Below are 25,967 nucleotides of genomic sequence, written 5' to 3'. Positions count from 1 at the left end.
GCTCCGACATGAGTCCATTTTAAAGGAACACGCCGACTTATTGGGATTTTGTCTTATTCACTGTATCCCCCAGAGTTAGATAAGTCCATACATACCCTTTTCATCTCCGTGCGTGTCGTAACTCTGTCTCACGCACCCACCGCTAGCCTAGCTTAGCACAGATCCTGGAGGTAACCGGCTCCATCTAGCCTCCTGCTCCCAATAAGTGACAAAATAACGCCAACGTTTCCTATTTACATGTTGTGATTTGTATAGTCACAGCACAAATGTACAAATAATAAGGTTACATGAGACACAGCCATCTTCTAATCGTATACATACTGGGGACTATATTCTCAGAAGGCGAAGCACTGCTACTTGGGCAGAGTGATTTGCTCTCATCACGAGAAGCCCCGTGGTGAGGAACAGAGTTTGCTCAGAGTTGGAGTAATAGTAGGAGGCTAGATGGAGCCGGTTACCTCCAGAATCTGTGCTAAGCTAGGCTAGCGGTGGGTGCGTCAGACAGACATGCACGGAGATGAGAAGGGTATTTATGGACTTATCTAACTCTGGGGGATACGCTGAATAAGACAAAGTCCCAATAAGTAGGCATGTTCCTTCAAGGTTCAGCAGAACCACCCAGTGACAGGCTGAGAGATTAGACTCCTCTAACTAACCTTATCCCGCTCTATCGACTCTAATTTCCTCATGGCTTTGAACTAAATTCCGCTGCACACTTTATCTTCCTCTGCATGATATCGTTCTCATTTTCAAACAGCTTAATGTGCCATGAAGAGCCATAAAGTCAAGCTTAGACGTGTGGATGATCAGCCACTCAATACATTCCCTCCTTTAAACCAAACCTTTCTATTCTGTCTCGATTAAGATATGTTGGATGATTGCCTTGTCATAAAACTAACAATCAGTTCGCTTTTCATTCCGTTTGCCCAAAATGATTATTAAATGTGGACATTGTAAATGAAGAGAACTGAGGGAACGATAGAAGAACATCCTTTGGGCGCCCGGATAGCTCAGTTGGTAGAGCAGGGGCCAACATATAGAGGTTTACTCCTCGACGCAGCAGGCCGGGTTTGACCCCGACCTGCGGCCCTTTGCATGTCATTCCCCCCTCTCTCTCCCCTTTCATGTCTTCAGCTGTCCTGTCAAAATAAAGGCCGAAAATGCCCCCCAAAAAAATTAAAGATGAACATCCTTTACTATAGCTAAGCCAAATGTGACCCTTTTACATGTGTAGGGAACTTTTGCACCCTGCAAACCATAAAAAAGCTCTACTATTTACTTGTATGACCCTAGGGCTTGGTGATATGATGACATACACTGTGCGATGACACGCATTTGTCAACTGTCAGAGATTGTTTAATACCTTTTTAACCATTGTGGGCAATTCTGCAAATTAGGGATAATGGCAATATGCAATCAATGTGATGAAATAGTACCTTGATTTTTAAGATACTTCATTCACAGAAATAGCTCAAAGACAGGCGATATCCTAAGATCACATGAGAATTGCAGATCACATATCACACAATCTCGTCAGGCTTCAAGTAGTCTATATCCACGACGTTCCACTTCCATGTCCAGGAATGCTGTGTGGACTAGACCTTCCTCCACAGCGCTGGGGAGGAAGGTCTGGCAATGCAAGACTAGGCTTCAAGTAATGCGTTTGTGTCAGCAAACCAATCAGCGTCCGGTGAGTAGCTACTGGCAGCTGTGGCGTGGTTTAGGTGGGTGTGTGACGGCTCCGACAGTTTGTTCAAAACAACAATGGCAGACGTGATCGACAGCCAGGTATTTTTTTTGAAAGTTCCTGACCTTTTCCAAACAGTTTCCAAAGACGGCTTCTGAGATGGTTCTGTGTTAACAAACCATCTGGCACAACAATACAAGTATGTTGTGGCCTAATTATTAGTTATTAGGTAATAATAATCACCTGTAACAATTTTGTGAACTAGGCCGTTCCTTCCGGCTGAATCACTTGGATGGTGAAACGTAACGGATGTAAACATGTTTGTCGTCTTTACATTCTAAGCTTTTTCCTGAGTTTTGATGAGGATGAACTGAGCATGAGCAACCACAGATGGATATAATCCGACCGGCACCCCGTGGCTTAACATCTAGTGTATGGAAGCATACGTGATTCCCGCAGTATTTTTTTTTCTCTCCACTACCCGCCTACTAAAAATTAAAAACAGACCCAGCGTATCCTGCTTCCCTGAAGTCCCCACCGGTGTGGCAGCATTTAGACTCCCCCCGTAAGTGAGTTATGGAAACAAAGAACAAAGGTAAAGCATGTGGGCTCCGACGGGACTTCGTTCATGTGCATCTCAGTAAACCAGTGGTGCTTTCAATTGCACTTGATTCATTTAGAAAAAACTCAAACTGTTGTTGTACCCTTCTGCCATCTAGGGGCTCTTATTGTGGCATTGCCGTCACTGCTGAAATCAGAATTGTTTAAATCCAAAATCTAATTGTGACCTTAACACCGAAAGTCTAAAGAAATCATGGATTTGGAGAATGGTGACACCTCTACTAATTTCTGAATTGCCGTGGCATTTGCTCGAGATATTCATATTGAGGTATTTATTTATTGTTTCTATGAAAGCTGTTTTTACTCAGAATAAGAGAGAGCTGTTGGGAGACAAAATGAGGAGAAACAGGTTGTATTTAGAGGCTGAGGGATGAATCCATAATACTGAGGGAATGCAGGATTAGACCTGCAGCTTTTGTTACGCGGAGGCATCATCATAATCTATTAGCGTCCGCCATGATGGGATTACAGGCTGTTAATGAGACCACACAGGCTGGCCAAGGATCTGTTTCATCGCTGCTGGGCTGCCAGCATTAGCATGCCACCGCTAACCCGTCTCAGCGGAGGTGTAAGAACAGGAAGCGGTGCGACTCAGACACGAGACCTGCCCTCAACCAGTCGCCATCAATCACCTCGTCTCCCGTCTGCCTTTTCTTGTCACATCTCCGGAAAGCCTTTCATGTCATGAAAAGCAGGCTCTTTATTGCTCTGTCTGTCTATCAGGAGTCAGGCTGTAATACCAGCGTGGAATGTTAGCAAGAGAGAGCCGGGCTTGCATGCGAGGGTTGTTTGTTTCTCATATGTGAGATGTGAAGGGAGGAATGGCGAGTTAATGAGATAAAAGAGACACAAAAGGGAGGAAGGGGAGGAGAGGCTGCAGTCACAAAGCAAGCAGAAAGGGGGATGGAGCGTGAGCACGGCTGGGCTGCCTGTCCTGGTCAGCATCCTTTGTTTAAGGAAGCGGAGAGGTCAGAGGTCACTCCTTAATGATGCTGTGCCCCGTGTGCTGATGTTTAGGCTCTGCTGAGTTCTACAGGACTGTCTTCACTTTAATGTGAAGTCTGTCTAAAAAGTGTTTTCCCTAGGTTTGTGGAAGACTTAGGTGCACGTATTTGGCGAGGGGCTTAGGGGTCCTCCCTCAAGAAAATGTTGTTTTTCAATAAAACAAAATATGCAAGTCCATATCATTTCGAACCATTATTTTTTACCACATCGGTGTCTAAAACGTTGGAAAAGCTAGGGCAGATAATAAATAAATATCCCTCAAAAAGCTTAAAGACAATACTGTGGACCAACTACAACCATTAGATCGGAGAAAAGCCATGTAGTGGTTTTCAATGTTCATGCTTATGAGCTCTGATTAACCCACTAGACACTGGCACCTGAGGCCTATACTACGAAGCAAGATTTGGGGTTACCGAGGTAACTTCAGGTTACATCGCCATGGTAACTTATGCTGAACACCTAACCTTATGTTGGAGATTAGAGATCAACCGGTATAAAAGCATTGCCTACTGACCAATCGGTTCTCGAGTGATAACGGCGTCACCGTTCTCAGAAGATCCGGTGGAACTCGGTGCGGGGAAAGTGAGGCTTATTGTGGATCCCACGGAACTTCTAGGCAAGTCCCGCCCTACGAAGCAGCTCAATTGGTTGCGGTTAGGCATTGACCTCAGTTAGGATAGCCGATTGGTCAGGGGATAGGACCTGAAAAAATCGGGTTACTTTGCGTTAGCATGGACGCCTGGCCAATAGTAGTGTGTGAATGCTATTGCCTCGAAGTTGTGTGGGTTCCATAATAACGCCATAGGTGCTCAGAAAAGCTAGAACATTTAGAGACTGACAAAACTCGTTGACATTCCCTGATGGGTATCTTTATGAAAGATATAGATTTTCAGCAGAGGGAATAGCGTATCTTTCTCAGCTTCTTGAGCCGTGTGTTGCAAATGCGCACATTGGTTTGAATTATGGTTTTATATTTGTAATTGCTTCCACGATCGCTTCCCACTGCCAGGGTTGCAACTGACTCCAGCAACGAAAATGTATGGAAGGCACAAGTGTAATTATGGTCAGATCTCATTGTGCCTGACTGATGGGGAAGTGATATTGATAAGCCTTGTAATTTATGCATTTAACCTACAGCGTCGGCTATTTTTTGCCAGCTTTCCTTACTGGGTTTAGCAGCAGTGACTGTATTGCTTTTTGCCTGTATCACGTGTCTGTGTTCTTCATATTTCTGTAGGATTACCGTTTGCTCTTCTTGTGTAAAATATGGTAGACTGGTAGACTTGGACACTCAATGGAATCGTATCGTGATGAAACCATATACAGTATCAAGATATTGTGATACATAATTACGGGGTCTAAATTAAGAATAACAAGCACATACTAATAACTAACTCAACATTTCTAAGAAAATCTGAAGTGAAATATTTTGAGGGAATATCATTTGAAGATTGCTGGTTTTTGTTTTAACGTCACACTTTACATTACCACTCAGTTTGACCTTTTAGTCACAAGCTTCTCCAACCATTAAACTCCATTACCCCCAGAACACAATAGTACATCTGGCTCAGAAGTGGGTTCTCTCTGCATAATAATGTGGAAAGGACCACTTGGAACCCAAATATTGTTTACACTAGATTGTGCATAGTGTTTTCCTACAACAGTTTGCAGGACTCATTTGTCCTTTCTTTCATTCATTCATTCATTCATTCATTCAGCTTCATTGTTCCACTCTGTGTGCCTACAACCCAGAATCCTGCTAATGGGAATACCCCAGTGTAGTTAAATCAAACTATTCTAGTCTTAATCTGATTACTCTATATTATTGTGCATGCATGTAAACATAGTCTGTGTATAGCTGGAAGATTTTATTTTTATTTTTTAAACTGAATTTGCTACATGGGGAGTGTTTGTTTATTCAAAACAAAATAGGGCCCTACATTTTTAGGACTATTTGTTGGGGGGGGGGCATTTTCAGCCTTTATTTTGACAGGACAGCTGAAGACATGAAAGGGAAGAGAGAGGGGGAATGACATGCAGCAAAGGGCTGCAGGTCCGAGTCCAACCCGGGCCCGCTGCGTTGAGGAGTAAACCTCTATATATGAGCGCCTGCTTTACCTACTGAGCTATCCGGGCGCCCATGTTTAGGACTTTTAATCTGTTATAATAATTCTATTTTAAGATGCCCGCCCACTATCAATAGTACACACAAAACAGCGGCTTCATGCAACTTGAAACCAAAGTGATGGTGGTTTTCTTTCTAGAAACCAATGTTGATCTAAGCGTTACTGTGGCTGTCCGTGTCCAGGTGACGTTCCGTACGAGGATCTACCACTGCAACATCAACAGCCAGGGGGTGATCTGTCTGGACATCCTGAAGGACAACTGGAGTCCTGCCCTCACCATCTCCAAGGTGCTGCTGTCCATCTGCTCCCTGCTCACTGACTGCAACCCTGGTGAGAGCTGCAACGCGCACACACATGCACGTGCACATGCACACATACATAAACGCACACGCACGCACACACACACACACACATATATACGCGCACACACACACACTAGAGGTGTGAATCTTCACTGATCTCCCGATTCGATTACGATTATCATGTCAGTGATTCAGTTTGATTCGATATCTCGATGCGTCAAATACATTTTTCTATTAAAGCCATGCAGGATATTTAATTCATAGCTTTTCAAGTTTCAAAAACAAAACATTCTGCAGTGCTCTAAATACAATGGATACATAGAACTACAGCACTGAGCACATGGCACTTCCTTAATGTGCAAAACATAACAGAATATGTAGACAGAAATATTGTTAGGCATACATTAAATTATAAACAGAAATAATCGATTATGAGCCTGACAATTATCGATGCAGGACCGTCCACGATTATTTGATTAATTTCAACACCTCTAAAAGACACACATTTAATGTTTTGTTTAAATTTACAATAAATAATTATTTATTAACTATTAGGCTTTTTTTTCCTTGAGTCCCTGTCACCCTAAAGTGTCTGAGCACATCTCTGCAGTAAAGTGTAATTTTCTGAAGACTGTTCTAGCTGTTCCATTATTTGCCTTTACCCACTTAGTCATTATATCCACATTACTGATGATTATTTATCTCAAATCTCATTGTGTAAATATTTTGTGAAAGCACCAATAGTCAACCAGACAATATCGTATCGAGGTATTTGGTCATAATGTCAGGATATTTGATTTTCTCCAGCCCTAATTCGTACTCTTTCCAGCACAACAGCAGCAGTAGTCTGAGCAGATGAATGGAAACACTGCTGCTTTGTGTTACATTCATCTCTTCATCTATCTGTTACAGATTTCAGAAGATATTTAATTACGTAAATGTTCCATAACGGCTTTATTCAAACATGAAAAATAACAAATGTAAGACTTTATACTGTAATATACTATAACGTATTATCTATGCTCATTAACCTTCTGCTTCTGTAGTCTTTAATGGGATGACTAAGTCGACAAAATATTGGCGGAGGTATCAAATGAATTAATGATCTATTGGTATTGGTATCACTTCAAAGGTAATGGTATTGGTACTAATATCGTTATTTTTTAACAATACCTAGTAAGCCCTAGTTTAGCTTGAGAAAGAAGTTCAAATCCTGGATTATTTCTAATGTCTGCACACTTGGCCAATCACTGCGCAAAGTGGACCTGATAGACGGTTAGTCTGTTTTTGAAAGTTACGGATATTGTTGTACATAGCCCAGCCCGATTCCCCCAGTGGAAAGAGGGTTTCAGATGCTGTTGGCGCTATGTTTGAAAAATATTGAGGCCTTTTTTTTTTAAGCAAAAGATGATTATCTTCTCTCCAATAACCATTACTATCTCAGGATGAATGTATGGCACTTGTTGTGAACATGAGAAGCAGAAACATTTCTTGTAGCGTTTTCATAGCATTCACCCCCTCGTAAACAGTGAGCCTGGGCATTCATCTTCCCTTCATTGCTGTTTAATCAATATTAAACCAGCACTGGCTGGCTAAACACAACCCTGTAAACAGCTGACACCGTTCAAGGAGACGACGTCAACATTTTTAAAGCTAATTAGATCCATTATGGACCGGTTTACCAGCAGAGCAAAGACAAGCGCTGGAGGAACAGGGTCTTTTATGGACCAGTTAAAACCAGTCATTTCCGACTTCTACTGGTCCTCCGCTGCCAATACGATAAATGTCTCTTGGTGTGAAGGATTAAATTGAACAAGAGGAGGTGGTAAACGCAGCTCTGTCCAATATCACAATGATGAGGTTCAGAGTGAAAGAACTGGGAGAAAAATGTGCCAGAGCAAAAAAAAAAAAAAAGGTAAGAAAAATTGGCAGAAGAATGACAGGTGATTTCACATGTGAATGGTGGGGAATGAGATGAGGCAACAGAAAAGAAAGAGAGAGGGAGGGGGGGTGGGCTGATAGCGCTGATTGCGAAGCCCTCTGATGATAGCTTGTGTCCTCTCTGCGAGGATTGCTCTTTGATAACGTAGCGGCGGAGATATCTCCCTCCTTGGGCGAAAATGAGAATAGCTTTTCCTCTCCTCCCCCTCCTCCTCCTCCTCTTCCTCCACAATGTTTTCAGATGCTGGCAAGATGAAATGAGCCAATTCCTTTTAAAGTATGATACAAGAGGGACTTAATCGACACCCTTTCCCCACCAAAAGTAAAAGAAAAAAATCTGTCACCCTTCCTCCGTGTCACCCACATACTTTCTCTCCCTCTTACCGCCTCTTGCCTCATCAAAATCAGTCCGCACGCTACACTTCTCACCCTTTGCTTCAGTTTTTTAAACCCGAGCCTCAAGTGCCGAATGTGGGCCCTGGATCTGAAATACCCTAAAAATATCTCTCCTTCCCTCTCTCCACCGCCTTCCGTCGGAAGATTTTCTTTCCCGTGCGGGCGGAGATCATTGGCATGTAGCTCATTAAAGCGGGGGGAAGAGGATGGAATGACAGTTAATCAACCCTCCCAGGGCTGCCGTCCCTGCCGTCACGCCACATTTAACCCACAATCACATCCCACAAGCAGATCTCTACCTGGGGCATCCTGAGGGCTTGTGGGAGGTTAACCCACATGCTATGTCAGAGCGTATCTAGGGCTCAAATCCAGCCCAGGGCCTCTGTCCAATGTCATCCCTTTTTCTCCCCGTCTTTTTCCGGTCGCAACCCCCGAGCGACGTCCAAAAAGTAATCTTACATTTTTTAACAAAGCCAGAGGGATTCCTCCTCTGTGATTTCTGCATGTTGTCTGGGCTGGATCGTATATTTCAGGCTGATATGTGCTTATATTCGGCCATTCTTCTATAAATGAAGATGTCTTTTTTTACCCTCAGTAGCTTCAGGGGTGTCAGTTTGTCAAACCTGTAATAACACATGCCTCACCTTGCCTTAAAGGGAGGCTTTACCATCTGGATTGATATCAGAATATGTGAGATAGAAACAGTTGATGTCCTCAGCTAGTGCAGCTCCTGTGTGCCTTCTGTACAACTGAGGTGGCTAAAAACCTGTACTTAGGGTGTTATAAAAAGGGCCGAAATTACCATAAAATTACTCTGAACATCTCACACAGCATAATCTGTTATTTAGGATTGCACTGTTGGTCCAACAGTCTCAATATTTGCCTCATCGTTTTCTGTAATTTTGTTTATAAAACTCTGGTCATCCTGAAGCCACCTGGAACAGGTGCCTTGCTGCTTTTGTAAAATCTTCGGTAAAGGCCCCAGTATAGTTCAAATAAAATTTGGCAGAGCCATCCCTCAGCCTCCATGATCTCTCTCTTCGGCGTGTCTTTGGGAACTTGACACGCTGAATTGTACAAATGGGGATAACAATGCTCACCGTTAGTCTCTACTCACAGGCATCCATGGTGTTGCACTTGATTGTACACATGAAAATGATGGACGTACAGTAGTGTGTAAAAAAACAATGGAAAAAAGAGAGCTTGAGGTGTTTGGAAAGCTAGATGGATCCGCCAATAGAAAAGTATTTCAGATGCTTTCTGATGATCCGACAAGCTTTTAGTTTGAAGCCTACTGAAGTCCTTGAGTTTTGACTTCCAAGTTTGCAGCTCATTAATACAACTAGTTGCATGTACAAGTTGTTAAAATCTTATCTTTTTCTATGAATGTTTTAGTAGTACACAGGTACTTTGTGTTGAAACAGCAGAATATTTGGGTCACTTTACCATTGATACTGCTGTAACTGATGGAGAACAAGTGTGGAGAAATTGAGGAGATTAGCAAGTATAGAGTGAAAGATTTACCCTCACAATGCATGTACAGTATTAGGCTTCAGAACATTACTCTGTAAGAAGTGTTCATTTTATGGTTGTTTTTGGTGCTCTTTGGATCCTGGATCTTGAACTGTATATATTTGTCTCTGTTTCGATATTTATTGTTGATTCATATTAATGTTTGTTTGTATGTATGCACCCAATCACCAAGGCAAATTCCATGTAGTTCCACTACTGTGGCAATAAACTGCTCTCTGATTCTGATCCTGGTTCTAGAAAGAGTGTGGACTCGGAGCGTGTTCTGTTGTTTCAGAAGGACACTCGTGCTCACATGAGCTGCACCAGCTAACTTACTTACCATGGGTTGTTTTCTATTCACAAAGTGTTTTTTTGACTGACTCGAGGGCAAGTAGAAGAAGTCATCTTTTATTTTAGATCAACTTTATTTTCTTTCAGGAGTTGCCAACTGGCCTAAAACTATTTCATCAGGCTGAGCTTCAAAAAGGTTTTTCGATGGTCTGACACCACATATAAGTGTCTGGTTTAAGCCTTTGCATACTCTGCTTCAATTGAACAGTTATATTGTCAGGTTGTAACTAATTTCTATCAGATGCTAGATCGCACCCTGGGTTTTACCTGCATAGAGGAATTGTTGGCACCCCCCAAAGAGGTGAGAAGGTGGATTGTGGAGGTGTGGCCTTGACCAACTGCCACTTTGCTCGTTTGAAAGCCATGATGTCTCTTTCCCTCATGGGTGGGCCAAATTCTCTGGGTGGGCAAGCAGAGAAAGGGGAGGTAACCTTTCCCCTTATGACCTCATAAGGAGAAGATTCCTGATTGGTCCATCTGAGCTTTCATTTTCTCAAAGGCAGAGCAGGATACCCAGGGCTCGGTTTACACCTATCACCATTTCTAGCAGGCTGGGGGAACTCATATTAATGTAAAAAAAACTCATAAAGTGAAATTTTCATGCCATGGGACCTTTTAAAAAAGCAATACTTTTAGCGTGTATAGAGCCAACATATTTTCACATGTTTATTTCAACCAAAACTAGAGCAGTGATGGTTGGAAAAGTGGAAAGACGACCCAAAACGTCTTTTCACAGTTTTATTTTATTAAGTTTTTTTTTTTAAATTTATTTACATGGAGTCTGGTTGGTTTAGCGAATGCGATTTCACAGAATTTTTTATGTTTAAAAAAAGGATCCTACTCTGTAACAGAAAGATCGACCTCATTAGAAATCTTTCCTAATATTTCCATAATGTTGTCAGACACTTACACAATAATCTGAACCTGTCAGCGGCAAAACCAGCACCTTTGTGAACGTAAATACATGCTGCACAGTCGTCTTATTAACTTACATTGTAGCTTGTTCCGCCTCTGCCGACTCCAGTGATCTAGCTTAATACTGGACCAATGTCAAAGATTGTTGTTCCCATCAGTCACTTAGACACAAAAACATAGGAAAATAGGGTCCAGGTTGAAAAATTAAAAACGGTAGTTACCCTTTAAGCTCATGTGTGAACAGAGCGTAGCTGCTGCTTCACCCCGGAATTCTAATTGGCCCTGATCTGAAAAGGCCAATCTTAGTTTGGACCTTCGAAACACAAATTGGTCAAACAAGGAAAGCACAACATAATGCAGTCATTGACTTGGTGATTCAGGACACAAGCTTTCACCAACCAGCAATCCCAACAGGATTTCTGTCGCAGGCTCAAGCTGTCGCCAAAGAAATCCGATGCTTCCAGTTTGAAGCTACAAGGCCATGATATGTAAGGATGCATTCATCCATAAATATGGGTATAAGCCTGTAAAAAAAAAAACATCATTGAAACCCTAGCAGGGATTAGTGCTGAGGGGCGTTTGTGCTGCTTGCTCAGCCAAGCTCATCACACTGTCAGCAGGCCGAGCCCCGCAGGAGACAGTCTGAAGCGGAGCGGAGTGTGTGTGAGGCTCCAGGAATTTGTTTCCCTCTATGTCACCTCACTGAGAAATTGACCAGCGGCACAACGGATTGAGCAGCATCACGATCAATAGAAGAGCTTAGTGGGAATTCATAATGGTGGCCGTTGGCCGACCGGACGTGTGCGGTGTATCAACAGACGGGAAGGCACAGCTGCTGCCGGAGCCCAACCATGATCACCTCTGATTTACAGCAGCATTGTGCTGTTGATAAACATCGGCCTCGCTGTACGTCACGCTATACAGGCTCCACTTCAGACCACAGGAATGATAGGGCTCCGTTTGTTTAACTTATGGCTCCTCTGTGGTTTTTCACTGGTTGTAATAAAATTCCCCATGCATGCTGATGAGCCAAGGTGGTCGGCTGCAGGTTTTGACACCATTTTAGACTTTGATACACTGCGTCAGGTCACTGCACGTGACACCTAGTTAATGCTACACTTGGCAGCAGGTCACGTTAGCCTACCGTTAGCTAGTAGCTGGCTAAAAAAAATGGTCTAGCGTGTGACTGTATTTCACTTGAAAGGATTCCAACGCCAGGACGTACAACAGTCTGCAGCTAAAGACACAGACTTAATGATGCGTTCAATTGCACCTCGTAAGCTCATGGTCCATTCAATGTTGTTGTGTAAAGTACCCTTCTTCCATCTAGTGGTTCTTCTTTTTGTCGTTTAACAGCAATTGACTGGTGAAATAAGTTATTGTTATTACATTTTAAATAAATAAAAATTTGGCTTTGGTGTTAAATTTATGAAAATGTTAAGAATGCTTTATGCATGTCCAAAATCCTCCATATTGACTAATTATGAAAGGTCCCCCCCATTCCTGCTGGGCCGTGGCACCAGGCAGGGGTGCTGCCTTTCCCCTATGCTTTTTGCCTTGGCCCTTGAGCCCCTGGCAATAGCTATTAGAGCCAGCCCCCAAATTAGGGGGATAAATTGTGGCACATCTTAGTGTACTATATGCAGATGATGTGATCCTGACCCTGTCAGATGTTAGGACATTCCTGTCCCACTTACTTGATTTGATAAGAACATTTGGTAAATTCTCTGGATTTACTATTAACTGGGACAAAAGTCTGTTCATGCCCCTATCCGATGGCCTAGACTCTAAATACCTTGAGGATCTACCATTTAAAATTTCCACTGATAATTCCAGATATTTGGGAATCAATATCACCAAAAACCCCAAACTTCTCTTTAAATGTAATTATAATGATTTGACAATAGACAAATGGAAACTTCTCCCTCTTTCCTGATTGTACTCCCCAAATTTATTTATCTTTTTCAAAATGTACCCATTTTTCTTACCGACGCCTTCTTTAATTCATTATACTCTATCATTTTGCCCTTTGTATGGGCCAATCTTTATATTAATAATTGTTTTGCATCTTTCACTCAACTTAAGGAGAAATATGTTTTTCGTTATCTTCAAATTAGAAACTTTGTAAAGGAGTCAGTGCCCACACAACACAAATTTTACCAACTTCTGACTTATAAGCCCACATCCAAGGGTTTGATTTCACAGTTTGTAGCCCTCTTTCCATCAGTTACCTCTTCTCTTCACATTAAAGAAGCTTGGGTTAAAGAGATTTCAGATGGGCTATGGTCATTGGCATTAGAGAGAATCAAGGCATGTTCAATCAATGCCAGACTTCAGCTTATTCAGTTTAAAGTCATTCACCGACTGCACTTTTCAAAAACTAAACTGAATAGGGTTTCCCCCTCTGTCTCTGCCACCTGTGATAAATGCAAGTCCAGTGATGGGACTCTGGGTTATCTTTTTTTGGGCATGTCCCAAGCTCATAGGTTTTTGGGGTGACATTTTTCAACTGTACAGTGCCATATATAAAACCCCATTAAGACCTGACAGCCTCTTTGCAATACTGAGTTGGGGGATATTTTAACAGAATACAGCATAGAAATATAGGCAATATTGGATACAATAAAACATCATGTAATTTTGCTAAATAAAACATTTTTCTTAGTTTCACTTGTTTTCATTTAAAACCAATTGTATATCTGAATACAATACACCTTTTCTATAGGCTCAGTCTGCCACTTGCCAACAATCCCAGTGCTGGTTCCATTATATCAGAATTTTGGATAGTCTCCATGGAAACATTAATTGGTCGTGTGATTGGGCTGGGAAGATTGGCAGAACAGGCAGCCAAGTGACAGTACACGGATCCAATGGAAATCACAATTGTCAGCATTCTAGCCCAATGGATTGGGGGGGCCCCACCCCCCTGACTAATTGGTCCAGATGTGATTTTTAAGCAAAGGGAAATTAATACTTGTATGAAGTCTGACCAAGTTCATTGCTCTTGTGTTACAGCCGACCCTCTGGTTGGAAGCATCGCCACACAGTACCTGACCAACAGAGCCGAGCACGACAGGATAGCCAAACAGTGGACCAAACGCTACGCCACATAGACCGGCACCAAATCCTGCAGGACCCCTCGCCCTACCCAACACACACACACACACACACACACACACACACACACACACACACACACACACACACACACACACACACACAAACACTGCTGACACCTCCCCTCCTCCCAAATCTATGGAAGCACACCCGCTCCTGTCATCCACCCTGCTCCCCACCCCACCCCACCCCAGAGAAATGAACTGTTATTTGTTCCATGCTGACTTGAAAAGCTTCTTTTTTATACAAAGAGTCTATTGGGATTGTATTTTCCAATACACTGAATGTTGATATGGTCATGAAAAGCTTTAATACTGTTATTGTTCTCATCGTTGTTGTTCTTCTTATTGTTATTGCATTGTTTATAACATTGTGGCCACCCCCTCGTCATCTTCTTATCTAAAAAGCGTGCGTGTACTATTCCCGTTTCATGTGATGGTTTCATGTAAAATGATCATACTGAGTGAGTGCATTTAGTTTGTTTTTTTCTTTCTGTGGTTTTTACAGCTCATGGTCAATATTAGTGCATGGCATCAGTATATGTGTTCATGCAGTGGACATGTAGTCATGTAGTGTTATTATTTCTGTTCTGGCATGGAGTATGCCCATCACCCTGTATGACGATAGTGGTAGTTTGCTGTACATTTGATGCCTAGTGAGAATACATACTCATTGAATATTCAATTAAACACTGGCTGTAATGTGACAGAGCCTGTCTCAGTCTCTTGCTTTAATACGTGTGTGTGTGTGTGTGTGTGTGTGTGTGTGTGTGTGTGTGTGTGTGTGTGTGTGTGTGTGTGGGCTCATCTCTCTGACCACTTCCTGTTAGAAATGAATCGTCACGGAGCTCACCACAGAGAGTAGTCCTCTCACAAAAAAAAAAAAAACATAAAAAATGATGTTATTGTGACATTTTATTCGATTTTTTTCGTATACATTTTTCTGGTAACTTGAATTAGTGCAATACATTAGAGCTATGAACTTGCATTAGTTTCTGTCCAAGTCCAAACCACAGCAGCAGTGTTAGGGCCATATCTCGGTACGCAGACTGATTAAGAGAGAGAAAGAGAAATGGAGTGAAGCTTATGACCCAAAAACCTTGGACCATAAAGGCGATTGTTACAGTACAATTCTGTGTATGAACTACACTGCAGACAGAGAGGGATGGCTGACTCATATAAATGGGTCCAGGTCATTGCTGTGACATATGCCTCCGTGTATGAAATGTCTGTATTGTCACTGCGCTGCATTTTTCTGAACTATGATTATCTGACCATGGGTCACATCTCTCACTCGCTCTACTCTCTATCCACCACGTTCCACTGAAGCGTGGTCGTCACAGGTCAGAGTCGAACCCTGGACCTCTGCGTTGAGGAATAAACCTCTCAGTATATGTGCACCTGCTCTACCCACTGAGCCAACCTGGCCACCTGTGGATCCACTTTTGCGACACGACTGAAGCGTGGTGTCGTGACGCCTCCCCTCATTAGGACTTCAATAGGACGTCTAGAACAAAGGACCCGCGAGAGACTTCCTCCAGTCTCCCCTGTGCTCTACTTCTATTGGATAGTCGCGTTGCGTTCAACAGATTAATTTGCATAAAGATGGGCATCGGCCAGCTTTTTGATGCACAGCATTTTGACAGAAATGTTGCGTGGCCAGTTGGCTCTGTTAGAGCCGCGTGGTTATTTCTTCTGGATTTTTTAGCATTAACGTTCTGCTGATACGGGTGAGCGGGACTGTGCAGCCGGCGAGCGGTTCACGCCCTGCTTTAATCTTCTTTTCAACTTCATCCGACTGCAGCAGTTTCTTCTTGTTTTTAGACAGCCCCCTCCCACGCAGCAGAAGGCAGACAGGTGAAGACGTGATCAGAGACAGTCCACGGAGCCCTGAAGTCCCGCCCCCGCTGCTGCACAGAGCGGAACCCTCTGCTTTATTCAAAGTTTATTAATATTGAATGTGTCACGTGTCCAAACTGCATCTAATTCGACACTCCACATCAATGGGTACCCAGCAATACAGCCGCCAAATGTGAAGTAGATCGGATGAATGGTTCTCGAGATATTAGAATGACAGGCAGCCAGACATTAACACACACACACAAACACACATATTCCTTTCTATATAGTTAGATGATGAAAATATAACATGTCATACATTCGTTCATTGTGTTACTTATGGATGGAGTTATAGTGAAAATAAATGACTTTGTGCTGGGGACCCCCTGCAACCCCTTCAAGGACCCCTGGGGGTCCCCCGACCCTACTTTTTGAACGACTGTTCTACACTACACATATCTGGTGGTTGTAAATGTCCATCAGCTGTCATAGTCAGCTGTTTATGTTTATTGTATATGAAATCAACACCTTCAAGTCTGCAAAATGGAGTGGAGCTCAACAGTGTGGTTCTGGAAGTAAAAGTCCAATTCATTTTCTCCATAAGGATTCTGATTATCAGCCATAATGTCTAGACCATCCGAGGTAGACTGACCAGGACCTACGAGGTTGTGAACCAGCAGTTTCTGCTCCTGTAGAAGCCACAGTAGAACCTTGTTTTAAGAAAAACAGGTTTTATTCACGGTCTTACAGAGAAATACTACGCTACCCACAATCCTAAGCGTAACAGCGCTGTCTCTGATTGGTCCAACTCGGCGTTACCATGGAAATGTTTACCGTACCGTGAAACCGTGAATGGCTAGAGCGAGATGCTACCACTGATGTCTATGATTGTTTCTATACACAGTCTTGTACCTTTGTCTTTTTTTTCAGTTTTCAAAAGGTTCTTGAATCAAATGTTTTATGGTCATGATTCATCTCTGAGCTTGGTTGGCTTGGGTCCAGACTTAAAAAAAAATGTATATATAAGCCTTTAATGAAATGTCAGAAGAGATATTAAATGGGGAAAATCACTTCCGGAACCAGAGCATTTTAAAAAAGTGGGCGATCACTGTTTAGCATTTCTGCTGATGCAGACTCTGCAACTGAAGCTGTAAAAGCATTGTGGTAAGACTTCACATCCTATAGGAGCACCAGATCACAAGAGATAAACTTTGCTGTAATTAATGAGAGATAATCATCAGAACACTATGTTGCAGTGTCAAACCGTACTTAACCACATATCTGCATTTCTATTATATTCTTCTGTAATTTTACAGCATCCTCGAGCACTCAGAATGGGTTTATAATGAATTTAGAGCGCCCTCAGAGAACAACTATCCTGATTGGTAGCTTATGACTTTAGTTCAAACATAACGTTTCCAAAGTCTGTTAGTCAGGAGCTAAAATACTGAAAAGGCAGCGGTGGAAGAAGTATTCAGATCCTTTACTTGAGAAAAAGTACTAATACCACACGGTAAACAATACTCTGTTACAGTAAAAGACCTTTTGACGCTTTTTTAAAAATATTTCAGCATATTGTACACACCACTTACACCAACTTATTACCACTAGTTTTACACTACTTTTTTCTTCTTCAAATTCATGGTCAATAAACCTCATTTATATGAAATTATATCTAATTTTTGTGTTCAAAAGCTGAAATTATGAATTATTTTGACTAATAGTTAAGGAAGGTAGAATTTTGTCACAGTTTAGTCTTAGGATACTGTTTTGAAACCATTAAAAGTGTTTTTTCAAATGCTGTAGAATTTAAGGTCCCATGGCATGAAAATGTCACTTTATGAGGTTTTTTAACATTAATATGAGTTCCCCCAGCCTGCCTATGGTCCCCCAGTGGCTAAAAAATGGTGATAGGTGTAAACCGAGCCCTGGGTATCCTGCTCTGCCTTTGAGAAAATGAAAGCTCAGATGGGCCGATCTGGAATCTTCTCCTTATGAGGTCATAAGGAGCAAGGTTACCTCCCCTTTCTCTGCTTTGCCCGCCCAGAGAATTTGGCCCACCCATGAGAGAGAGAGAGAGACATCATGGCCACATCCCCACACTCCACCTTGCCCCCCCCTCTCTCCTCCTCAATAGCTACAGACACAGAAATGGCACATCCTAAGGAAAGCTCATTGCTGGCTGTAATTCTGCACCAAGGCTGAATTTCGGGAAAGAGACTTCAGATACAGTATTAGGGGACCACTAAGGTCTATATAAAAGAGACTTCAGATACAGTATTAGGGGACCACTAAGGTCTATATAAAAGAGACTTCAGATACAGTATTAGGGGACCACTAAGGTCTATATAAAAGAGACTTCAGATACAGTATTAGGGGACCACTAAGGTCTATATAAAAGAGACTTCAGATACAGTATTAGGGGACCACTAAGGTCTATATAAAAGAGACTTCAGATACAGTATTAGGGGACCACTAAGGTCTATATAAAAGAGACTTCAGATACAGTATTAGGGGACCACTAAGGTCTATATAAAAGAGACTTCAGATACAGTATTAGGGGACCACTAAGGTCTATATAAAAGAGACTTCAGATACAGTATTAGGGGACACACTGGGTCTATATAAAAGAGACTTCAGATACAGTATTAGGGGACCACTAAGGTCTATATAAAAGAGACTTCAGATACAGTATTAGGGGACCACTAAGGTCTATATAAAAGAGACTTCAGATACAGTATTAGGGGACCTCTGAGGTCTATATAAAAGAGACTTCAGATACAGTATTAGGGGACCACTAAGGTCTATATAAAAGAGACTTCAGATACAGTATTAGGGGACCACTAAGGTCTATATAAAAGAGACTTCAGATACAGTATTAGGGGACCACTGAGGTCTATATAAAAGAGACTTCAGATACAGTATTAGGGGACCACTAAGGTCTATATAAAAGAGACTTCAGATACAGTATTAGGGGACCACTAAGGTCTATATAAAAGAGACTTCAGATACAGTATTAGGGGACCACTAAGGTATATATAAAAGAGACTTCAGATACAGTATTAGGGGACCACTAAGGTCTTTATAAAAGCATCTAAAGAGCACCATGTCATGGGACCTTTAAAAAATACACCCGAAATTCAATGAAAGTAGTGAACTGATCCTTCGTTTAACTTGCAAGGAGCGTTGTATGGAACCATCCGTGTTATTGTTGGGCCAATTTGGTTGAAAGAAACCCAAATGTCTCATATAGAAACATTGAAAAGGGGTCAAATTTGACCCGAGGACAACAGGAGGGTTAAAGTATTAAAAGTAAAAGTAGTCAATGCAGAACTCTCCTCCCATTGTAGAAAGTGTAAAGGATCCAAACAGTTGTGTGTTTAATGGTCTAATCATATCTGCTGGACTTGTAGGCCGCTATATTGTTGGCTAGTTTACTTTAGAATAAAACATCCGATTTTATAAACTACATATGTTTTGTCTTCAAAAATCTTAACATGTAAAGTAACTAGTAACTAAAGCTGTCAGATTATGTAGTGGAATAAAAAGTACAATATTTCTCTCTGAAATGTAGCGGAGTAGAAGTCACCGCAAAATTGTGTTTGCTAAACCCACCAGACTCCATGTAAATAAACAGTAATTTTAGCATCGTAAAATACACTTCATTCAAAGTCGACAGAATCCAAATAAAACTATGAAAAGCCGTTTTGGGTCGTTTTTTTTGTCTTTTCCAACCATCACAACTGTAGTTTTGGTTGAAATAAACACATAGTTTACCGATTTATATGTGAAAATATGTTGTCTCTATACGCGCTAAAAGTATTGTTATTTTAAATGGAGTCTGGTGGGTTTAGCGCTAGCGACTTCAGAGCTGTTTCTGGTTAAACCGAAAGGTCTCAAAGAGGTTTTAAAGGTCTATCTCTGTAGGGATCCTTTCCATAAAGTTTTCAGACACTTATAATAATAATTTGAGCCCGTCAGTCGCAAAACCAGCACTTTTGTGAAAGTATATACAAGCTGCACAATTGCCCTATTATTAACTTACATTGTAGCTTGTTTCTCTGCTGCCGACTGCAGCGATCTCTCTTAATACTGGACCAATGTCAAAGATTGTTGTTCCCATCAGTCACTTAGACACAAAACCCTGGTTGAAAAAAATGGTTACATTCCACCACTGCTGAAAGGCACTATAAACAGCAATGAATGAGTGTGACCTCCTACAGTGGATTAATAGTTCCATGTTATGTAGTGTCTTACAGGTGAATAGGGGTTTTTACGGAAGGGATTTTTGAATATCACTTTTTATCACAGCCATGAAGCCAATTTTTTAGATATAAAATGTTACATTAAACAGACTATGAATGGTACATGAACAAACCTCTCTGAAAGTGCTGCTGAAGTCTGAGAAGAACTCATTTTCAGATTCCATACATTTTGCAAGACATAACAGGTGAATAGGGTACAATTTTTACTAATAGATATCACCATGAAACTTCCCCAGTTGATTGTATTCGTTAAGACAATCATTTTTTGTATTACACGTTTTCTGAAATGTGATGTTTAAATATGCAAACGAGGCATTATCTAATGCCAGGGGCGATTCTAGGATCAGACCATAAGGGGGACACGGATACAGTGCCTTGCAAAAGTGTTAACTTAAAAAGCGACAAAAACATTGAAAACAAAAAGCAACGAAAAGGTCAAGAGGCAACAAATGTCGGCAAAAGCAACATAATTCAGGAAAAGTGTCCAAAATAACCATTGAAAAAGGTGACAAAAAAAATTGTCAAAAGAATGTGTCCAAAAAAACTCTAAAAAGGCGACAAAATCTCTAAAAAGATAAATACCTAAAAAGATTTGCTTACGTAAACAAGATATAAGATGATAAGTTGGTTGCGCAGGATATAAATGCAATTTTACCGGACTTGCCATGACTTTCACATCAATTTCCACTTTAAAGATCCCATATTGTAAAAGTGAGACTTCCATGCCTTTGTTGATTATAAAGCAGATCTAGGTGCTATAAAAATACTGTGAAAGTATCAACGAGCCGTCACGACTTCCTTACCGATGTGATGTCACAACTATACTATACAGTATATAGGTAGGAAGTGCCGTTACAGTCATTCCCCGGCTGCAATGACAGTGAGTGCAGAGACTCTGAGAGCGCATATGTGGAAGACCAAGAAATGCAGACCAATCAGAGCAGACTGGGCTTTTTAGGGAGGGGTGGCTTAAAGAGACATGCGCTAAAACACAGAGGGGGAATACAGGTATATTCAGACAGACGGTATTAAAAAATAATGTGTTTCTGAACATTAAAGCATGTCAATATGTTGTAGTAGAAACCCAAAATACGAGTATGAACCTGGAATTGAGAATAATACGGGACCTTTAATTGGTGATTCCTAAATTTCCGACAATGCCCTTTGACAGCACACAAAGAAGAAGAATGAACATGCTGGCTAACTGGTAGGTGGACAGTGGGGTGTGTCAGCGATTGCAGTCTTTTCGTGTGCTGAAAACCGCATGCACCGCCAAACTAACTAACACTTGTTGAGGGCCCTCTTTGCAGCGACTGTGTCTGCCCCGTTCTGTGCACGAGACAATGCTCTGCTGTGGTTTTTCAGTCTCTGACTGCGTTGCAAAACCAGCAAAGTGGAGCAACAGTGGCAGGGTTAATTATGGCTGACACGTCGGGAGGGGGAGGGGGAGTCCTCATCCTCACCCACCCTTCCTCCCTCCCTTCCTCCTTCACACGCTGCAGGAGGAAGAGTCTGACAGAAAAGGAGAAGTCACTGATGCATGGATAATAGTGTACCAGTTGCAATGAGAGAGGTACGTGATCAATAGGAGTGAAAAAGGCCAACGTTGATCTGTGAATACAAATGCAACTGCATAAGAATGTATGTTATGCATGTATAATGTCTTGGAGTGGAGACGGTCTATATTTGCAGTACATGCTCTCATTACTTCTGCCAGAATGCCAGGTTATTATGTCACACAACAGTTTGTTGTCTATCATGCTTTTTATATTTAGTTTTGCATATATGTTTTCATGTGACAGACCCCTGGTATACAGTAATGACAATACACACACGTTTCAATTCAATTTCAATTCAATTTTAGTTATAGTCTCAAATCACAAAAGGAGTTATCTCAGGACACTTTAAAGATAGAGTAGGTCTAGTCTATAATTTACATATACCCATCAATTTACCACAATTTCCCCCCAAAGAGCAAGCATTTGGCGCGACAGTGGCGAGGAAAACTTCTTTTAAACAGGCAGAAACCTCGGACAGACCCTGGCTCTTTGTCTGCCGCTGCCTGTTGGTACACAGAGACAGACATACAGATATAGAGATATATATTTTTGGCCTTTGGTCTTCACCCGACAGCGACGATATTTCATGTATTCTACTGTTTCAGTGAGTTCAATTTTCCAACATGAAGGTCTAAGTGCTGTTTCAAAGACCAGAGTTAAATTCTGGTGGGTAAATAACTAAGCTTGATTTCCAACTGGACAAATCGGGTAACTGCCCCAGGACCCTCAAGGGGCCCTAAGGGTCCAGTTGCACTGTGTGGTGTTGGTCATAATTTGATCATTTGCGGTTTTGAGTTAACACTGTATGCACCACAGAAAACACAATATAAATTGAAATTACAGGCATTATGTTGCATATTCCTAAATAAATGTGTGCCTAATCAATTTACCATAAACTAATGCATACAGAATGCACAGAGTGGACGAAATGATGGGACAGTAGGACTACATAGCTCATTTTTATCCTTTAGGATAAATCCAGCCCTGGACAATTAGTGAACCTTACTTATTATGTTGTTGGTTTATAAGTAGTCAAATTTAAATATGAAGGGTTCCAAATGACATATATCTGTTTTTATGTATTTCCTTAAATTATGTATTTTGTGTGTGTATGCAATCCAAGGAATATCAAACTGGTGTTGTTAGATATCTCAACTGTTTTACATTTTCATAAATAATGTTTTTGTTCACTCAAGGAAATATCGATTTATTAATTTGTTCATTTAGCAGGGGCAATGCACAATACATATATATTGTAGCCTACCATAGGTCTGTAGGGAGTGGAGTCAGGAACTACAGGGTTGCTGGTTCAAGTCCCCGTATGGACCAAAGTATGGTGGGAGACTGAGAGGTGTCAGTTCAAGGAACCGAATCCCCAACTGCTCGTTCAATCAAATCAAATAAACTTTTGTCGATTTATTCAGTTTAAGAATGTCTTTTTATCTATTTTTGTAAATAAAATCTTTTATATATTGAGTATGTAAATAGGGAAATCAGCTAATATAATATCCTGTAAAGTTCAGAGTACAGAAAGCTGCACTCAACCCCAGGAGAGTTATAGCTATAGTTAGCTATACGCTATGAAAAGTGCCACTTTATACCTGTGTAGACTAAACCTTTCATGGCAACCACTTTGTTTAATGTGTATTTAACCTGCAACACGTTTCACATGTCACCCACTGTATCAGGCGCTATAATGGCCTTTTAAAACTCTTTAAAAGGCCTCTTGGTCCCTCTGTTTTAGTGTTGGGTAGTAACTCAAGCTAATGGCTAACAGTAACCGGTTTTATTAGGCTACTTCCCAGCAGTGAGTAGGCTTACTAAATTACACAAGGTTATGCATTGTTTTTGTTGTCACGTCACACCCTAAATATCTCGCAGAAATGACTGTAGGCCTACAAATGGATTTTATATCTACATTTTTTTTCCTTCCTTAGCTGGCTGATAAATGGCGTTGTAAATGTTCTTATTTAGTTTGGAGAAGCTAGCCTGCTGCAGGGCTGTAAGAGGCAGAATGTTAAGTTAACAGGTAGTTAAGGGATGTAGATTAAGTATTCGCCATTCTTGAGAAAAGTCCGAGGACCGGGTAAGTTGATGGCTTTCTTTTCTAATAATTGGTCTTGAACAACTGCCCCTGCCGTGTTTCCACTGCATGTCATCGAGCTCTTTTGTTTAATTTCCAATTACGTCTCAATTTGTCTTTGACACTGACGCTGTGTGATACTGATAGGCAATAGTAACGAACGTACAGTAGATGACCGTCAGGACGTCTGTCTGCTGCTGGACCAACACTTCCGGCGAGAAGAGGCACGCGTCCAGCGGCAACGTCAAGTTCTCGTTATTTGTTCACGATAAGCCCGGAAAATAGACGATTCAGCCTTGCAAAATAAAAGCGCCAAACCTTAACTCACGCTCACCACTCAATCTATTTACAACTATCATGTAACAATATGGATATTTTATTGAACATGGGCGTTTCAAGGAACATGGCAATCATTTTAGACTTGATAAATAATATATATATATATATATTTCTTTTTTAAAGTGGGCTATTTTCAAAGTTTCAAGCAATATTTCAATGTACAGAACAATGTGCTTCATCACTGATAATAGCTAAAGATTATAATACAAATATTTAATGATTAAAAAAATAAATAAGAAACCCATCAACCATCTGAGAAGTGGACAAAAATAATATAATCAGTTTTAATTTTAAAGTCAAGATCGATCCTACAGATTGTTTGTGATATGGAGTTGTACTATTGGTGAAGTAGCCTATTTAGTACCTTTTATTCATCTTTTTGTGTAGCCTAGTAGATGCTGTCTTCTTACATATCCTTAGCTGGTCTTGCACTAACTTTTGCTACTCTTACGCGTAAGTGTTCCTGCATGCAACCAATACAATTTAGCTTATCTTAATAATATATTATTGCCGCCTGCCTTCTCTGTGCTTTTATTTAAAAAAAATGATGACCGGAAGTTTAATTTGTCTTCATTGTAGGTGCGTTGACATTGGTGCGTCCAGGCGGCGGAGGCACACACACATAGGCTGTGCACACACACAAAGAAAGGTATCAAATACTAAATATTTGTATCACAGCTCATAATATTGTAGCAGCTTATTGTCATTTAGAGGGTGTTAGCACTGTAAATGTATCCGTGTTACCGTTAAAGGAGAATGTAGGAGTCGGATGCATCCTGTGACTGGCTGCACTGAGATCAGCTGCATGTCGACGGATATAGCTTTAAAAATGCGAGGAAAGCCTTTAAGTGAACGGCGTGGTGTCTTTGTTTTGAATGTCGTATTTTGGGGTTCAACGCGTTAGGAACGGCTTGACAGCGCTGGAGCACCTCGCTGACTTCTTGGGGTGAAAGTTTCATTCGCCTGGGAATTGTTGAGGTGTAGTGTTGGGGTTCCCTGCCGACTGCGACATCGCCCCGTCGGTGCATTTCTGCTTTTCCATCCTCGACCTTTTCAACCGAGAGCAGAGGTCTCGTGTTTGCTCGCTTTGTGGTGTCGGGCACAAGTAGGCCTTTAGCCCAACTATTTCACCAAATGATTTCCTTTGTCGCAGCCCCGACAAGGCTAAAAATAACACTCCGACTGCAAACATTAGCTGAGGCCAGAATTCAGCGTTGTGAAAGAAGAAAATGCTCCGCCGATAAGCGCGAGAAGTTCCTCAATAACATCCACACAGTGGCGGTTTAAACCGATGGGTCGAGTTAAACTCGGGTCAACGTCTCGTCCGTCCAGGCCTGGTAGGCTAGTTTAAAAACGACGGGAGCGTTTATGGAGTCAGTGACTGCACCGTGGGATTCACAGTTGGCAGTCTATAGCCACGATATGTACCGTTTACGCATGTAGAAAACGGTCTGCAAGATCCCATTTAAAAAAAATAAATAAAAAAAAATCAGAAAATGTAAAGTTTCCGCGCTTATTGGTGACAGTTGACACTTCCTAAAACATGAGGGTTGGAGAGGAATTGTAAGCATCCTCTTTTTTTAATTGGGAATGCAGTGGTACCATCAGACGGTGGTACATTCCAATCAAATCCTAATTTAGTTCACACAACCCACTTCAGCCCACGGGCATTTGAAGTAGAAAAGACAGTAGTAACTGAAACGTTATTGAAATATTATTGTATTAAAAGCATGCCGGATTCTGGATTTGTAAGTCTTGCACAAGCTGGAATTGTTAACCCTTAAGCCTTATCTCTGCAGTTAGATGTCAGATTTTTTAAATGGGGTTAGATGTGTAGTAAAGCTTGAGGGCAAATGTGGTTTGGCTTGTGTAACTTTTCTAAATCTTGTGTGTTTTTTTGCATGTTCCCC

The 25,967-nt window shown here is 41.4% G+C and overlaps 2 protein-coding genes across 4 annotated transcripts in view; both read left to right on the top strand.

Moving 5' to 3' along the window:
* Positions 1–14,679, top strand: part of LOC114567899 (ubiquitin-conjugating enzyme E2 E2) — an 88,718-nt gene extending 74,039 nt beyond the window's left edge. The window contains exons 5-6 of the mRNA XM_028597120.1: positions 5,622–5,769; positions 13,872–14,679. Coding sequence (XP_028452921.1) covers positions 5,622–5,769; positions 13,872–13,969 — 246 coding nt within the window. The 3' untranslated portion in view covers positions 13,970–14,679. The remainder of the gene's footprint in view (positions 1–5,621; positions 5,770–13,871) is intronic.
* Positions 14,680–24,614: 9,935 nt separating this feature from the next.
* The window catches only part of ube2e1 (ubiquitin-conjugating enzyme E2E 1), a 29,147-nt gene continuing 27,794 nt past the window's right edge, over positions 24,615–25,967 (top strand). The window contains exon 1 of one of the 3 annotated variants that reach the window (XM_028597747.1): positions 24,615–24,706. Coding sequence is in view for 1 of the 3 variants with exons in the window: in XM_028597746.1 (XP_028453547.1) it covers positions 24,933–25,003 (71 nt within the window). In the remaining 2 variants the exon portion in view is untranslated. The other 2 variants (XM_028597746.1, XM_028597748.1) reach the window with 2 other exon arrangements.

Source organism: Perca flavescens, chromosome 14 (genome assembly GCF_004354835.1).
Source record: "Perca flavescens isolate YP-PL-M2 chromosome 14, PFLA_1.0, whole genome shotgun sequence".
NCBI classification, from domain to species: domain Eukaryota; kingdom Metazoa; phylum Chordata; class Actinopteri; order Perciformes; family Percidae; genus Perca; species Perca flavescens.
Note: the sequence above shows the minus strand (reverse complement) of the source record. Positions and strands in the feature narration are given on the sequence as shown.